At 48.6% G+C, this 16,197-nt stretch overlaps 7 protein-coding genes across 7 annotated transcripts; 3 read left to right on the forward strand and 4 right to left on the reverse strand.

Annotated features, from left to right (window-relative positions):
• Positions 1–1,355: 1,355 nt before the first annotated feature.
• Positions 1,356–3,263, forward strand: EV420DRAFT_1620801 (glycosyl transferase family 90-domain-containing protein; the record flags this gene model as incomplete). The annotated part of the gene is made up of 7 exons (XM_060475614.1): positions 1,356–1,546; positions 1,600–1,973; positions 2,031–2,347; positions 2,379–2,741; positions 2,793–2,878; positions 2,928–3,131; positions 3,185–3,263. 7 exons carry the CDS (start codon positions 1,356–1,358, stop codon positions 3,261–3,263), a joined length of 1,614 nt encoding a protein of 537 aa, XP_060330558.1.
• Positions 3,264–4,024: 761 nt separating this feature from the next.
• EV420DRAFT_1620802 (HAD-like domain-containing protein) lies at positions 4,025–5,085 on the reverse strand (the record flags this gene model as incomplete). Its single annotated transcript, XM_060475615.1, has 8 exons — positions 4,025–4,168; positions 4,208–4,271; positions 4,330–4,394; positions 4,451–4,545; positions 4,606–4,708; positions 4,761–4,824; positions 4,873–4,924; positions 4,977–5,085. 8 exons carry the CDS (start codon positions 5,083–5,085, stop codon positions 4,025–4,027), a joined length of 696 nt encoding a protein of 231 aa, XP_060330559.1.
• A 966-nt stretch (positions 5,086–6,051) lies between these two features.
• EV420DRAFT_388953 (uncharacterized protein) lies at positions 6,052–7,688 on the forward strand. The gene is made up of 3 exons (XM_060481948.1): positions 6,052–6,529; positions 6,576–6,934; positions 6,994–7,688. Exons 1-3 carry the CDS (start codon positions 6,084–6,086, stop codon positions 7,407–7,409), a joined length of 1,221 nt encoding a protein of 406 aa, XP_060330560.1. The 5' UTR covers positions 6,052–6,083; the 3' UTR covers positions 7,410–7,688.
• A 1,076-nt stretch (positions 7,689–8,764) lies between these two features.
• Positions 8,765–10,405, reverse strand: EV420DRAFT_1309032 (glycosyl hydrolase family 61-domain-containing protein). Its single transcript, XM_060468539.1, has 4 exons — positions 9,957–10,405; positions 9,760–9,904; positions 9,475–9,707; positions 8,765–9,425 (listed from the first exon to the last, which is right to left on the reverse strand). The coding sequence occupies exons 1-4, from the start codon at positions 10,236–10,238 to the stop codon at positions 9,078–9,080; spliced, it is 1,008 nt and encodes a 335-aa protein (XP_060330561.1). The 5' UTR covers positions 10,239–10,405; the 3' UTR covers positions 8,765–9,077.
• An 819-nt stretch (positions 10,406–11,224) lies between these two features.
• On the reverse strand, positions 11,225–11,887 carry EV420DRAFT_1480010 (uncharacterized protein; the record flags this gene model as incomplete). The annotated part of the gene is made up of 2 exons (XM_060469625.1): positions 11,225–11,701; positions 11,831–11,887. 2 exons carry the CDS (start codon positions 11,885–11,887, stop codon positions 11,225–11,227), a joined length of 534 nt encoding a protein of 177 aa, XP_060330562.1.
• A 660-nt stretch (positions 11,888–12,547) lies between these two features.
• Positions 12,548–14,306, reverse strand: EV420DRAFT_1544638 (uncharacterized protein). Its single transcript, XM_060473245.1, has 5 exons — positions 13,899–14,306; positions 13,745–13,831; positions 13,368–13,581; positions 13,215–13,285; positions 12,548–13,111 (listed from the first exon to the last, which is right to left on the reverse strand). The coding sequence occupies exons 1-5, from the start codon at positions 14,163–14,165 to the stop codon at positions 12,938–12,940; spliced, it is 813 nt and encodes a 270-aa protein (XP_060330563.1). The 5' UTR covers positions 14,166–14,306; the 3' UTR covers positions 12,548–12,937.
• Positions 14,307–14,413: 107 nt separating this feature from the next.
• EV420DRAFT_1682382 (uncharacterized protein) lies at positions 14,414–15,049 on the forward strand (the record flags this gene model as incomplete). Its single annotated transcript, XM_060479230.1, has 1 exon — positions 14,414–15,049. One exon carries the CDS (start codon positions 14,414–14,416, stop codon positions 15,035–15,037), a length of 624 nt encoding a protein of 207 aa, XP_060330564.1. The 3' UTR covers positions 15,038–15,049.
• Between the last annotated feature and the right edge of the window lie 1,148 nt (positions 15,050–16,197).

Here is a 16,197-nt window from a genome sequence, read left to right on the forward strand (position 1 = left end):
GGTAACGTTGCGGAGATTGTTACCAGTGCGTGAACTTTTGGATATCTTTAATGACCTACCCAGATAGTTATCATCTTATTCTGTGATCCTAGTCCTTCCTAGTCACAGACTACAGTGGGGAAAAAGGTTATTAATCTTATTTTTCCTTGGGACACTTGCAAGACACTTGAGAACAACTTTTAGTGGGAACGCGGTCTTGGACCAGGAAGTCGACGCTTCATATTTTTGCAAATCCCCTTGGGAGTTGCTTGGGACCGCACAAACCTTGGGTAAAATCTGGGCCAAGCTCGACTTGCACACGTTCGAGTTCGTCATAACAATTTTTCATGTCACGGCGTTTCAATGAGTCAGCCTTTCCCCTGGTATAACTTCGAATGTCATGGTTGCTAAGGAAACAGTTTACACCACCCAGGCGCCGTGCCCGGTTTTGTATTGTCACAGAGCTAGAAATGCAGCGTACGCTCCCATTGCGAGTCTCGTTCATGCCTGGATGATCCTGGTTTGATAGTGGCAACGTCAGCCGCTGGCAATTGCGCGCAGCTTTGGGTACCTGGCGGCAGCAAGCTCAAAGGAGAAGAAAGAGGCACAAAAACACGTGTCGCATATATTTTTGGTATGTCGGTTTCTCTTCCGTCTTGTGTGTATTGTTGACCGGAAAACAGGAAAATCCTACAGGAGGTGTCGACTGGCATCTACTGACGCCGCCCTCTATGCGCAGCCAATTCTTCAAAAGCTGTCCATTCCTTTTAGGAGCCGCACCAGCCTTGGCATGGTATCCATCGACTGCGGCCCCCCAACGATGCGCCCAACAAGCACCATTAACAGAGGAATGAAGTCTTCTTCTTCGAACGATAACTGAATACATAATAACGAAACTGTCTGTCCGGTTTTATGTGACAGGCATCAAAGGCTGCTATTAGTACAAGGTACGTGCCTTCGAAGTTTACTCCGCTGTCACTGATAATTGCTCCGGATTTCGCCTCCGATAGAAACAGCCCCTCAGTTTAATTTTGGTCGTGACAAGACCCCTTAACTTTATCTTCTCCCCTTTCCTCATCAGCATCGCTCCTTCCCCCCAGCATGCTACGAGTTACTGCCAACTCATCGTAGGTCGAGCCAAGGTCGACAAGTCGCCGTTATCACAGTCTTTACTCTCTTTGTTATTGCTGGAGGATTCTGGACAAATCTCTACGGATCGCATACCTACTAATATCACGTTCAAAACGTTTATCGAACCCATTGCGGTCGAGCATGCTAAACCTGTATACCACTCGTGGGGGAATCTGGGAGGTCTAGGGAATCCACAGCACAAGGCCACCGGCAAAAAACTCGCGACTGAAGCAGATAAATTGCCTATGCACAAATTTCTGTCGAACGGTCTGCTCGAAGTCAATCCAGAAGGCCCGCATCCTATCTACCAGCTCATCGAATTTTCGGAGAAGAAGTGGGAAGCGAAACTGCAACGGGCGAGCAAAACTCTCAGTGAGGCAGTCGTCGAATATGAGCGCCGATACAAACGAGCTCCTCCTCGCGGGTTTGATAAATGGTGAGCGCTCCCGTTTCTTTTCCACTCGTTTCACATCTAAGAGCTGTACGTAGGTGGGAATACGTCGAGAAGAACAATGTTCAGCTTCCCGACGAGTACGATCAGATATACCGAGATCTCGAGCCTTACTGGGGCGTCAGCCCAGTAGACCTGAACAAGATCGTCAGCGAATGGGAGGGCCACGAAGACTCGTTTACTCTTGGTAAAGAGGAAGGACATCGTGTTGGACTCGCCAACTACACCATTCGCGATCCCAGCACCCACGATCGCGTCTTTGATGGTACCCGTATGCTTAGCGAGATACTCGAAGACGTCGATGAATTCTTACCGCCCTTCCGCGCCGTCTTCCAGCCGCATGACAACCCGGAGCACGTCACCGACTGGGAACTTCGGGAGAAGGCCCTCGAACACGCTCGCGCGGGAACTTGTACGTCATTCTGCTCTGCTTTTTTTTTTTTAAATTTCCAGACCGACGCTGTCACAGATATCGACGTTGACAAGCCAGTTGTTCCTATCAAATATCATGGATGGATCTCAGGCTGCGATCCAACTTCACCTGCGTGGAAGGATCCTATCGACTTCACTTTCAATGTATCCTGGCCATCACCACCACCCGACACTTCCAAAACTTTCATCTTCGACCATCGAAAGTCAATGGATCCCTGCTTACACCCTCACCTCCTTCGCAAACACGGACAGTTCCTTCCCTGGGGAAAAGGTCCAGTTCCCTCCCACCACATGTTCCCTTCCTTCGCCTACTCCCAAACCTTACTACATCACGACATCACCATCGCACATACGGTCAGCTGGCTGGGCGAGCTCTCTGATGAAGAGGACATCAGTATGGGAGAACAAAGCCGATGATCGACTACAGTGGCGAGGCCGCACGACGGGGATCTTCCACTCTCGGGACATGGAATGGCCACTTTCGCAACGTATACGGATGATGGACTGGGTTGAGAAGGGCATGGATGATAACGTGACGATTTTAATGCCGCCAAGTTCGAGGGAAGAAAAGACGGGGAGGGGCGAGCAGGTCCGGAAGGCGAGATATGGGCCAGCGATGCTCGACATGGCGTTCTCGAACGACCCCACACAGTGTGATCCTGATGTCTGCAAAGTTCTGGCCAATATGTACGAGTTTACTAAAGGACAGTCGCAGACGGAGCAGGCGAGGTACAAGTATATCATTGATGTCAGTGCCTTACTCCGGTTTCTTTCCTTCGTTGCTCAAACCCTTGTGTAGGTCGACGGTAACGCATGGTCCGGACGTTTCAAACGGCTCATGTCCTCTCACGCACTCATCTTCAAGTCGACTATCTATCCCGAATGGTTCGTGACTCTGAATACGCATCTGACCGAACTAACTCTGCGTCTTCAGGTTTACCGATAGGCTCATGCCCTGGGTGCATTACATCCCCATACAAGTCGACTATTCTGATCTCTGGGACACCCTTGTGTTCTTCCATGGCGACCTGAAAGGGGAAAATAACCATGAAGATCTCGCCAGAAAGATTGCTTCCGCAGGCCGGGACTGGAGTCGCACTTTCTGGAGAAAACAAGATATGACGGCGTATAATTATAGGTTCGTCTGCAGCATCATTACCTCTTCTTTCCGTGTCTGATTGATGGTTACAGAGTTTTCCTGGAATATGCCCGGATCATGAGCATGGATCGTGCTTCGATGAACTATAACCACTGGGAAAAGTCAGACTAGACATTTTTTGTATCAAGGATTTTCATACTGGAGTAACCGCCGTTGTTGTTTTCTCACTTATTAACTCACTCATTTGTACTCTCACGCACCCACTGCATATATAGACTCTTCTGCCGTTCGTTACTTACCTTAGTCCTATCAGAGGGTTATTACTTTACCGTACTCCTGTTGTAAATGATATACAATTGTTCTTGGGGATTATCTGCTCTTGGCGTCCGAACGCTATATTTGCTGGTGGCAATTAAAATGATCGACGAGTAGCGCTTTACAAGGGACCTGGCCCTAATTCCGTAAGATGTCTCGTACTTCTGGTGTCTCCTTAACCTTGAGCAGTTCCTTTTGGAAAAAGAAACATCATTGTACGGTATGAATAATAACCCAACCGTACAACAATCATAACACTTACGAACTCAATCTCAGGTGATCATGTAGGCCCGAGTCACGCAAGGGATTTGGTGATACATCATCCAACATTCGATGTTGTAGTATGCATCCACCACTTGAAGAATCAGTCAATCAGTGAAGTAAGATTGTTGCAATGATCGCCCGAATTGTCCAGGCGAAGGCACACGTTACACAGACGGAAAAGCAGACACACTAGCGGAGCCCTAGTGAGCCTACAGATATGAGCCAGAAGTTTGTTGAACGAATGATCCCATAAAACAGGGTCAAAACTATCTGTAGCCGCAAGGACGTTATTTGACGTCCCGGCTCGGGCACCAGCAAAAGTGCGAGTATAGCTCCCGACGACATAGTAGCATTCAGTGCGTCTGGCTCAACAAAGAAGCAAGCTCTATGAACGATTGCACCACAACGTCAACTTCGCCGCCCTCTGAACTTGGCTTGACTACGACATCCTCGGCCGCTTCTCCCGGCCTCTGGACGTACACCGTCTTCATCCCCACCTTGCAGCGGCGCGAAGGTCAGTAGATGTGGGCAGCTACCATAGCACACTTCTCCGGTGGAACCGAGAGATGCTTGATAGCACCGAGATAAGCTTCCGGGTTCCTGGGCCACCGCGCATTAGCGGCGAGAAACTTGACCGAAAGTGTGGGGGAAAACTTACGGCTTATAGCACGAGAACAGCTCGGTTGACAGAACGAGATCCCAAGGGAGGTTCGCATGTTTTGCCTGCGAAGCCTCGTGTGAGTGGATGTATAAGCAAACCGTGTGAGTCAAGAGCCTACCATATCTACCAATAATCTAACGTTCCCATTGGATAATGTCGTCAGAATGACGTGCTTTTTGAGTTGGTAGAGACCCTCGACGGTATCAGGCCACCCTGTACACATAATTGGGTTAGATACAAGCATTCAGTGCACTAATGTCATGGAATACGTACCATTGAGACGGTGCCAGACAAGGTTCAGGTGGGCTCTCGTCTTCTCGTCTAGCTTCGAACCTACGTCCACCCATCGTGGCGAGTTCAGCATGTCGTCCAAAATCTAACAAATTAGGATGTAAGCTCGTAAACAGTAGCAACGAAAAGACAAAGACCTGTCTATGCAGAACGTCAACATTCAAAGGACCACTGTCGCTTCCTTCGCGAGCGATACGGGATCTACACCAATCAGGGTTGCAGAAAACAGCGCTTGAATATAACATTCACGTATTTGTCAGGTATCCCTTCCGCCATTCGGCAGCAAAAGCATCCCAGTCGGCTGCGAGAAAGCTCGAGACACACCAACAACGATGATAAGCCTTGTTACGCACCATTTAAGGCTAGGTTTTTTCCTAGTGCTTTCAATTCCGCAGATACAGAGCCACGCCAGTCGACAACGGTGCCAAACACGTCAAATACCAGAGCTTCAACACCTTCCATACTGTGGAGGTGGGTGAGTAAGGAGATTCGGCTCCACGGACCGAAATTTCCGATTTATATCGGTGGCCCATCACCATTGCCTGAACTCTGGGTCACAGCCAAAGCCTCCCACAGCAGGAGATAATATTAATCGTACATGTGATTGATCAATGATCTATTGACCAGTGATTAACTTCATCCTCGAAAATCAGATGTATTGGTGTCGAAACAAAACACCATGAACAATGTCAACGCTTCATGCATGCAGTTCGACTTAGAATCTGAGTCCTTGAGCTTTCCAGATCGAGGGCAACGAATACGCCTCTTTTCAATCGAGAACGGCAGTTTGAGGTGCGGTGTAGTCTGTGATCGGACAGGAAGGCTGGTGCGCTCGTTCGTCCGATGAATGAAGTGTATGCGGTCAGACTTAGGTTTTTGCTCCACGGGAAGAGGAGAACGGAGTCATTAGGTGTTGGAAGAGGAATGGAACAGCCAGACGGACATCTTGTACCGGCATGCCAGGGTTCAGAACGTTCAAAGTTTGAGTTTGAGTACAGTAAACCATTGAATAATGAGAAAAATAGCATACCTTCTACCGCATGCCAAACAATCGATAGCCTCAAAATTGTCTACTAATTTATCTGAACAATCAGGCTACAGCTAACATTCAGAACACGTCGGAATAAGTAGCAGAAACTGCTGACCTTGATTGAATCTAGAAAGGCCGACGCCACATGCCCTAGCTCGAGGTCAATCTGAGCCTCTTCAGAAGTAGTCCAAGATTTCCTCTATAGTATACAAACATATTATTTGTGGGTAGGTTATTCTGAAGAAGATTTGACACGTTTCCTGGAAGTAGGAGTAGTGTAGAGAGGTGAGCAACAGGTGGTCCGTGGAAAGGTTCAAGTTCCGAAATGGCCGAGTCGGCTCTCCGGTCCGGCTGCCGTACATGCCCGGTCACTGTCACTGTCACGGCTACATTCAGACCTTCGACAACTACTACTTCGACCCCTTCCAAAATGACATACAACTTTCGTTCTCGCAAACGCCTAAGATGCTCTACTCCTGGGTCAGATATGTCGCAACAACGACAAGCAGCAAATGCCGCACGAACCAGCCTGCCCAGCCTTCCTGTTGAGCTGCTTCTCGAAATATTCTCTTACTGGCCGTCTATTCCGATATCCTGGCCCGACTCGCCTCCTTTGTTCCCAAATATTTACCTCGAGCGATCATATACGATCCGGTCTTTGACTCAGACATGTACATCACTTCGTGCAAGGCTTCTTCCTTTGGCATGGCAAAATCTGGAAGCTTGCGCCAGCAGGAATCTCCAGAAAGAAAGTCGTTCTCGTCGAGGTCAATACCTCTATTTGACCGAGAGATATGGTCGTGAAGTGGCCACGGAGTTGGTACGACAAGCTGAAATCGTCACTATCAGAAACCCAAGTCTTGTGACTTACGTGCAGTATGTTCTGCTCGTTCTATACAGAACATAGTCTGAATAATCTCAGGACGGTGTCCGTCACGCTCACAAAAGTTCATGCTGCGCAGGTTTTTGAGGAATTTGCAAGATGTCTGGCGTTGCTACCAAATGTCAAGACCTTGCAGATCTTCGGACTTGACTTCAAAGTTGCCGAGACAAGGCTTTCCCGAGCATTCGCTTCAGTGATTCTTCCTTCTGTGAGGAGACTAGCCGTGCCCCATGAAGGTGTCGTGCTGTTTCCCAGCGTCCCAAACGTCCGCGACATTACGTTCTTCGCCCACAGCTCTACGTACCACACTGAATATTGTGCTCTCTCTGTAGCGAAGCACTTCCCACATATAGAGCGCCTGCAGTTCCGAGGGTCTCTGGTAGCTACGAAATTGAATAGTAAGGCATACCATGTTTCTACTGTGACAGGTGTCGACTAATTGTGTTGGACTGTTCAGGGATCACGCACCAACTGCTAGAACTGCGCGAACTGGGTCCTATCGGACTCGATCATTACGTTCCTATGTCTCGTCAGAGGGAAATCGTGCCATCAGTGCGACCTTTAATTATCTCTTCTAAGTTGCTCAAACGCATTTCGCTTTGTTCTCAGACCTCCCTTGAATGCCTCTCTCGCCTTGGGAGGATCCGCGTTCTGCATCTGAAAATCGATGGACCTTTTATACATGGCGGAACCCAGAGTTTATCGATGTACAGTGGACACATCAAACTCGCAAAAGAAATTTTACATCGTGCCCCTGCTCAGGGACAGGAGCTCAAGAAGCTCATCGTTCGGGGCCCGGCTTCTACGCGGGTGTATATTGGTAAGGGAATGGAAGATCTTGAAGAAGTGGTGGATAGTAATTCCAACAAGTAATAAGGCCTGCTTTGAAGCCAAGTTACGTAACTTTCCTTGATATAGGCAATTGACCGCCAAACCATCGGTTGGCGTAATTTATGACGCGTTTCGATCATCACCGATTCCGCCCCGCCAGTACCCCGCGCTTGTTTCATTCCATCCCCGCCCTTCCTTTCCTTCCTTCTACCATCATCTATCTTCCATCGGATGACAGATCAGCCTGATCACGGTGCAGCTTTTCACGTGGCGAGGTCCTCGTTGAACTTCTGGATGCGAAACTGCGACGTCGTGCTGCACTGTCGCAACGGGGTCTGACTGGTAAATCTCCGCGGGCCATGGACCGTTTGCTTCCTACGCTGGAGATGAAACTGAAATGCACGTCTGCTCGACGCTCGTTTGGCCAACAGACACACGTTTGTTGAAACCATATCCCCTGTCTGATCCGAGTCACTCCATGCTGGTCAAAGCTCGGATGATGTTGTCTCCACCGAACTATTGGACATCTGCAATGCTTATTCAGCGCGTATCTCCTCCTGCACCGATGCTTCTTCGATTCACTGACTTGAGATGGAACGATGCTCCGTGCGCGTGTTCACCACCATCACTTCTCATCCCAGCTTTCATATGTTAGCGCGGCGTGCATATGCGTCGGGATATCACAAGCGAGAACATCAGTGGAGATTTACGTGTCGCAATTGGCAGGTTCTGTTCGGCTTACGCGTGTACTCTTTCACATGGAAGGCTCCTGCCATTGCATGGCGAGGGTTTTTCAGTGGCGTACGACTGTCAGTCATCGAGCCTCCATACGAATCTTTGGCTACACGATGACTATTCACGATCCAGTTTCATAAAATGTGATAAAGACCGTTGATTCCTCGTGGCACCGGCATCCGTCTTATGTCGATAGCGCAAGGTTTTCTGTGGGCTTGAATAGGGAAATTAAGCCTAAGACCGCTTCGGGCGGCGATCCACTATTGGATTACTGTTCAGTCTTGAACGGATGACAAGGTCCCGAGTGAATTATGCCTGCATCCTTGCACGAAGACCGGTTCCTGTCGAGTCCTCATGGGATTTAATTCCACCATTGATTACCACGAGGCTTCAGCTTCATGTAGGAACGCTATATCAGTTACTTGCATGGCTGTCTATATTTATGGCATGCCATACTTAACGCCGTTTGTATGGCATAAACCGTATCTGTTCTATCAAAGGTTGCACGAGTATCAGGCAAGGAACTTCCACAAGTCTAGACTATAAACGCCCCAGCTGTTCCAAGTTTAGTGTGACGATATCACGGCTTAGTCATGGATACCAGCTTGTCGTAGAATAGTCCATACGAAAACTCAACGATCCACATCTTATGCAACGTTTAAAGCTTATTTGATGGATCAATCAATGATCTATGCATACTATGCATACTACGTGTGTATGTGATGTCTAATCTACAACCATGCAACCTAATATTACAATCCACGGACTAGCCGTGTTAGATAGCAGTAGATAACGAACGTTAACAATACAAGAGCGTGTCAAATAACTAACGAGAGTGAGAGGTCATGGTCATGAGCAGACGTAGGGGATATAAAATGTAAAAAGGTATCAAACACGTAGAGGGAATAAAACATGAACTAGCATGTAAAACAAAAGCACGAGCTAGCGTACCAGCAACCAACGCGTTCCAGCGCGTTAATGCATATGAGAAGAAAAATCCAAACCGCGCATTATCCTAGATACATGGCGGGGTCTCTTGGCGACGGTCTCCCTCCTGGTGAGGGTCTCCCTCTTGGTGAGTATGGCCGTGCCGTTGGTAGCGGCACGCTTCTTCTTGAGCTTGCAACCTCCCGTTGAACCAGAAGAAGCACCGTTAGACGTGGGTACTGCACTGGACGACGAATGAGTTCTGGTAGAGGTAGCGGAAGCAGAGTGAGAGGCGGAGGCGGAAGCAGATGAAGATGCACTAGAGCTGCCACCGCCGAGATTGACAACTGAGGGGCCAGGGAAAGTGTAGGAGTCATTCGTGCTGTCGGTGTAGACCTTGAAAACTGTTAGTCCAATAAATAACGTGAGAAGGGAGTGGACATACATCGATCAGAATACCAGGATCAGTGTCGCTGTAGGCTCCGGGCAACTTGACGAGATCGCTACTGGAAGGAGTGCCGGTACCAGAGCCTCCCACTTTGAGCTGAGTGCATGAAGCGTAGAACTCGGCGCCTCCTTCCGATTGGGCATTATGGAGTGCGATTATCTCGTGACGGATGAGGTAGTTGCCAGCTGCAAGGTTGCTTGGGATGGTCACATCGGCAGTAGCGCCATTCACTGGAGTAAATATAAGACAACGGAAAAAATTAGTCAAAATTGCACAACGCACTGAGAGCGGCTTGTGCCCATGTGCCGTCGGTCTTCCCAGCTTCCTCGATCTTGAACCATTCTGCGCCAGTAGGATCGAAATCGGCGCACGACGAATCACCACAGTTGGTCATGTAGGTCATCATTGGTCCAACATTGTGGGGCCACTATCATGAAAATTTTAAGTCAATGTATCGACCTAATGAAATCCATACTTACCGCTGAACCGCTGGCACCTGTCCACAAAAACGAAACGGTGCTTCCAGGATTAACACTGGCAACTTGGCTACCTGCCAAAGCCCCTGGTCCACAAGTAAGATCGGAATTTGTTGCACCCTTGATGGGATCCTGAGTAGAGACTTCGCGAGTGATTCCATCGGTGCTGCCAGAAGCAACGGCAGGACCAGTGTATTCGGTACCGTCGATGGTCACCTTCTGCACGTATCCGTGGGCGGCGACATAGGTTGCAGCAAACAAGGGGAGGAAAAAGGACGCCTTCATCGTTGATTGTTGTCGTTGGTCGGTAAAAATGAATATACAAGGGTCAGTCAGATGCTCCAGAGCAAAAAGACTGTGAGGCGATGATGGAGGAGAGGGGGCCGCGATGAGGGGGAGGGAGGGAGGGGGGGGCAAAAAAGTCGAGGACGACGGATGGTCACCGCTGGACCTCTACCTTTTTATACTTTTCGTGTACAAATAAATAACAATTGATATTATTTCCCCATTTGGTGCTGGTATTGTCTAAGTATTTCGTATACCACTGTCATTGTGCCACCATTGTATAATCCTCCCTTCTTCAGGCTAAGTTGCTTCGTTGCTTCGTTCCCCCACGTACTCCAACTCTTCGTCTGCTCTGGTAACCTCTGCTAGGGCTAGATTTGTTTCGAATATTCACATCTTATCCGAGCCAAGATGATCGGCAAGGCACATTCAAGTGCTGCGGCGGAATTGGCTCTCGCATGTTATTACTGTGTTCTCTGTTTTGCATCAAACTTGTGCGGTTATCGTGCTTCCAAACTGTGACCAGAGCACTCGTGTTTGGGACTCTCCTACTCCGTCCCTTTCATTCTCGAAGACTTACCTCTCTCCACGATCGATTACACAGGCGGTCGTACATTGAATAATTTCTCACGTGGAAAAGGTCTGCCGTTGTGACTGGTCACCCGTCCGTTGCTAGTCGTAAAGAATCAATCTGGCTTTGCTCCGGATTGATAGCATGGGGTCGTCACCAGGGTGCCTTGCGTACGATGGCCCAGGACCCTCTTACGAGACTTCCCTCACGACGGCGCTTTCAAGGGAATGTTTATTCCGATATCAAAAAACACGGTACTACGGCCATACTGGCGAATAACAAGGTAAAAATTTTGCGACAGTTACAACCTAGCGCTGTTGCTTACTTTTTTGAGTGTGGCGGTTCTCTTCATCACCGACATCTTGCCGGGTTTCAAAGTGCATTTCTTCTTTATATACAGATGAACAATGCTTCATCAACATCTCCTGACGTACCAACCACGAGCCTCGGCTATTTGAATCACGAGTCTCGCATCCATCAAAAGTATCCTGCCAGTGCTTGTTTCCTGCAGAACGATTCGCTTCCTTGGTCCCTGGTCCCCCGCCAGTATCTGGCCCATTGAGCTCGCTTGGATGGTACCGTACTTTGCTGGACAACAAAGAGCTGCGTTGTCGTGTCGTTCCGACATTCTTCTACCAGCCCCACGGTTGATCGGACGTGTTGTATATTGATCTGGCAATTCTAGAATCAAGTCTTCCCAAGCAAAAGTCATCATGGCGCAGCATATACCATTGGTATCAACCTTCAAATTGGCCCAAAACCGGCATTTTAACTCGACCTTGCCTGGTTGCCAGAGAAACCGGTATGGAGACTGTGGACCGCCTTCGTCTAATGGCCTCCGAAGCATCATGATTATTAGGCCGACAACGAAGACAGAGGTTCTCATATACGCCTAGATATATAGATAGGCATAAAATGACATCAAAGGAACCTGTTTATCATTTAAATGAGAAGGATAACTACATAAGACAACTAGGATGGCTGCATAACATGTAGTCTCCATTTACGTCCTTCAGCGTACATGTAATTGTTTCACAGCTTCTCCCTCGGGGGTGCTGTTGGATACGTTGCCCGACATCGATACTGATTGAAATCGGCTATGATTACGCTCCTTCCCCCTTCCACGAGGAAAGACCTTTCTCCGTAGAAGTCGATGTCCATCTGCACCATGCGCCACGCTCCGAACTGATTCTAAAAGGATAACTGGTCAATCGGTCTCCGGATGGCTTGTCCTCTTGCAAGACTAACCCTTATTTATAGTAGTCGAAAATTCTGTGCTGACAACGAGACGAGGAATACTGGCAGTGAGGGGAGGACTGAGGAAAAGACATAGTACCCGGGGCAAAGTAAAAATAGAAGAGACAAAAATAGCCTATAGATGTCGGGCAGGGAAGACTCTATTCTAGAACTGCTAGGTCAATATGCAACACGTCCGATCAACCGTAGGACAAGTAGAAGAATGTCGAAACGACACGATAACGCAACTCTTTGTTTTCCAGCAAAGTACGGTACATTCCAAGCGAGCTCAATGGACCATATACTGGGCGGAGGGCCAGGGTCCAAGGAAGCAAATCGTTCTGCAGGATCCTTTCGATGGGTGCGAGACTCCTGGTTCAAATGGCCGAGGCTCGTGGTTGGTACGCCAAGAGATGTTGATGAGATATTGTTCATCCGTGTATATCTGGGCGTATATGGGAGCCTCTGTATTTGTTGTCGGCTTAATGATCGTGATGCATCGGAGGCCCTTAGACGAAGGCGGTCCATGGTCTCCACACCGGTTTCTCTAGCAACGAGGCAAGGTCGAGTTAAAATGCCGGTCTCGCGTCAACTTGAAGGTTGATACTAATGGTGTATGCTGCGCCATGATGACTCTCGCCAGAAGAACAGCATGGCACCATGCCTTGTCATGTAACGAGGGGACAAGTCACTTTTACGGCTGCTCCACCTTCGGAAAATTTCCAGGTCAAAGCGCTTAATCCCAAGGTGGTGATGGGACAATGGATTCCGTACAGCAACCAAGGCCATGACACGATGTGGCGATATGTGGCGCAGCAAGAACACCGCGGATCCTAAATACGGGAGAAAGGTACCTTATCCTGTATATATATATATATCACAAAAGGAAGAGCTAAACAAGCGGATGAATGCCCTTCGCCCTATACATCCTTCTTTTGTCCCGAAAATCGACGACGAGGGTCTTCATTTCGTTCTCTCTGGCCGGAATATCCTGAAGGATCTTTTTGACGTGTTCTACTATATCATGCAAGGCCTTTGGGTGCTTGTGAACATGATATTTAGGTATCTGCAAGCGTACGGTGCGCAGGTTCTTCCAACGACTAAGATGCTTTAGGCCGGCCTGTTCATGGATTAGACTAATGCAAGGCCCTTATGGTCGTAGCACATACCATCGTCATATGCGAGCTGCAAAGGTTAATTGCACGGAAGTCACGTATCCCCTTCATCTTTCGCGTCATGGCTATACGCAGTCAGTGGGAAAAATAAGATCATCATGCGAACGGCTCACTTTGCAGAAGCTTTCCGTCACCCAAAGAGCACACTGTCGAGGCTTTCAATCTGTTGACAGGATTTGATCATCGTCTTGATTATACCACCCATTGATTCAGTTCTAGTGGTGCAAGCTACTTTCCGTACTTCGGGGCAACACGACAAGATAGTGTAACCATTCGGAGGGAAAACCAGCGTTTTGACAGTGGTGAACACGCATTTATCGAAAGATTCATAGAAGGCCTTAGGTGATCCTACTCCACAAATCTGGAGGTGTATGAAGATTGGGCATGAAGGGCCAAGCAGCGCGCCAAGTTCCAAGTACACAGGTATCTGCTGAGAACCGCGACAAAGGTCACAGAGATTGTACTGTACAAGGAAAATTAAAGGGTGAATGTGAAAATTCGCGACATACACGTACCGAACATACACCGCGAGGGTAAGGGTCCCTAATAGTTACCACCTCAAGCTGTCGAACAAGCTCAGTGGCAACCTCTTTCTCCCAAGGCAGGATGAGCTTTCGGTAGTGGAAAGGAAGTTGACGGTGGCTTTCGACTCGCACATGCTTCGAGGCGCTCCCAAACAAGTGGCAGGAAGACGTTCCGAAGTGAGCGACAAGTCTGAGAAAGTGCCAGCAGAGCGCCGAAGCGCGGCATATATTTTTCGGAGAAAACGCGTCGATTTTTGGCGGGAATTGGAATCGAGGGCCAGTAGGAAAGTATTTCAAGAAGTTCGTTTGGCAGAACAGGAAGCCCAGTCATGTTTGCTCTTCCCGCTAATAATAGCTCTTGGTGGGCAGCTCGCTCTGTCTGAGAGAAACGGTTCTTGCGCGACCGCAGTCTGTAAGTCATGGTACAAAGTTCGTACGGGTAGAAAGAAAGGTCAACAAGAGTTTGGGAACTTGAAGGTTATATGACAAGTCGGAGTTTCTCTAGCCTGGGACCCGGGGCGGAGGTCCACAGAGGAACCCTCCAATCTCAGCGATTTTCGAACTCCGAAAGGATGCCGCCATGAAGCCGGCACGTGCCCCACGCGTAGCGCGATCGTGGCTCGTTTGCGTTGATCAACGCTTCCTCTACGCTCGCCTATACTGCCTTCTATGTCCGATGAAGATGTCGCAAATGACGGATTATGCTCGCCGGTGGGCCAGGCACTTGTACGACAGCTTATTCGGCCTCGGCTACCCCACGACATCCATGATTATGTGCTTGAGGGCATCTGCAAGGCTTTAGATGGCACCCATCTCATTTCTGTTGTCAAGACTGGTGGCAAGACGACATATTTCTCTGGATATATGATAGCGCTACAGGAGCTCCAAAAACAAGCCGAATCCAGCCCAGTGAAGCATCGCATGCGATGTTTGACCTGCTTGAGTCGTTTCAGACAGGCGTTCATCATCGGAAATAGCCATGTCACTATCCTGGCTGTTTTCACCATCGTTGAGTTGTCCGGTATTGTCCATGGCGAGGGTGAAGATGAGGCAGCACCAATTTCGGTCAATTGCAGCTATGAGTCATCATACATTAGTGAGCGGCTATACCGGCAATCTTGTCGGACTTTAAAATATGTTGAGATTGGGGGGTTCCCCTATGGACCCCCGCCCCGGGTACCAGGCTTTATATACAGATACGAGTTCCGCGAGTATATAATAAAGACGGCTTGCCAGGCTAGAGTTTCTCCTTCGGAAGCTGACGACCACGTGATAGCCCCTAAAAATCACTGATTCTAATTTCTCAGAGTTTCATTTTTCAAGGCGAATACTTGTAGCACGTACATAGGATACATACAGAGATACAGCACGAGTTTGTAAAATATCTACAAAGCGTCTCAGAGATATACAGGTCGTAAGTTATATTTGTAGCAGGAATATGAGCATCGTGACAAAATAGGCAGTGGAAGGAGCGGTAGTGTATGCACTGGATCACCACCGCTAATGCTGATATGGCGTCACTGGATCCCTCGACTCGGTGCATATTGAAACTTTGTGTTATGGAGAAACGGATGGTGGCGGAGTTAAATCCCATGAGGCGGCTACTCTTAAGGCTCGGAAACCCCGCGGTCTTCGTGCGATTACCCACTTGCGTTGTTGCCATCTGCTCAAAACAGATGGATCGATGGATCATCCGCAAAAGCTTGAATTCCGGCACCAGGCCTAATCACAGAAAGGCTGATGTTACTGACTTAGAATAGTGACAGATGCAGAGTCCATGAGGCTGCCAACATCGATGTTGTATGAAACTGAATCCGAGTAAAACGTGAGTTATCGAGTAACCAGAACCCCGTTCATAGGTGGTGGGTGGCTTGATGAATGGCAAGCATACGCCGCTGAGTGGCCTTCGTTAGGCAACAGCAGAATGGCTATCCATGAGAAAGTTACACACTTAAACCGATCAGAGCCTGCCATTCACGACACGTTAATACTGATGTTCTTGCTTCTTTTGAAGTCCCGGCGTATATGAACGCTGCGATGACGTATGAAAGACTGTGATGAGAACTGATGGTATACACGCGCGTGACGAACGAAACTCGCTGAAGCATGACTGACAAGGTATTCCCAGCGCATATCACATAAATACACTCCAGAAAACTCTCTTGGATCCGCAGAGGATATACCCAAATTAAGGCTGAAAGAGGACGTGCCGAATATGCATTGTAGATGACCGAGCTCACGCAGTATGATTCGGTGTAGACCCATCCCCCCTCCGGGGAGTTGACCGCCAGCACAAACGTTTGGGCCTTCGAAGATCGGACAGGTGAAATGGTTTCGGGGACAGTCAAGGTCTGTTACCATATAACACATGCAGACACATATTTTGTCATCGTCTGCAGTCAATAAGCAAATTGTAAAACAGACGGCCGGCGGAGGGGTTGAGACTTCCGGAT

This window comes from Desarmillaria tabescens (genome assembly GCF_030435595.1).
Source record: "Desarmillaria tabescens strain CCBAS 213 chromosome Unknown EV420scaffold_18, whole genome shotgun sequence".
Taxonomy (NCBI): Eukaryota; Fungi; Basidiomycota; class Agaricomycetes; order Agaricales; family Physalacriaceae; genus Desarmillaria; species Desarmillaria tabescens.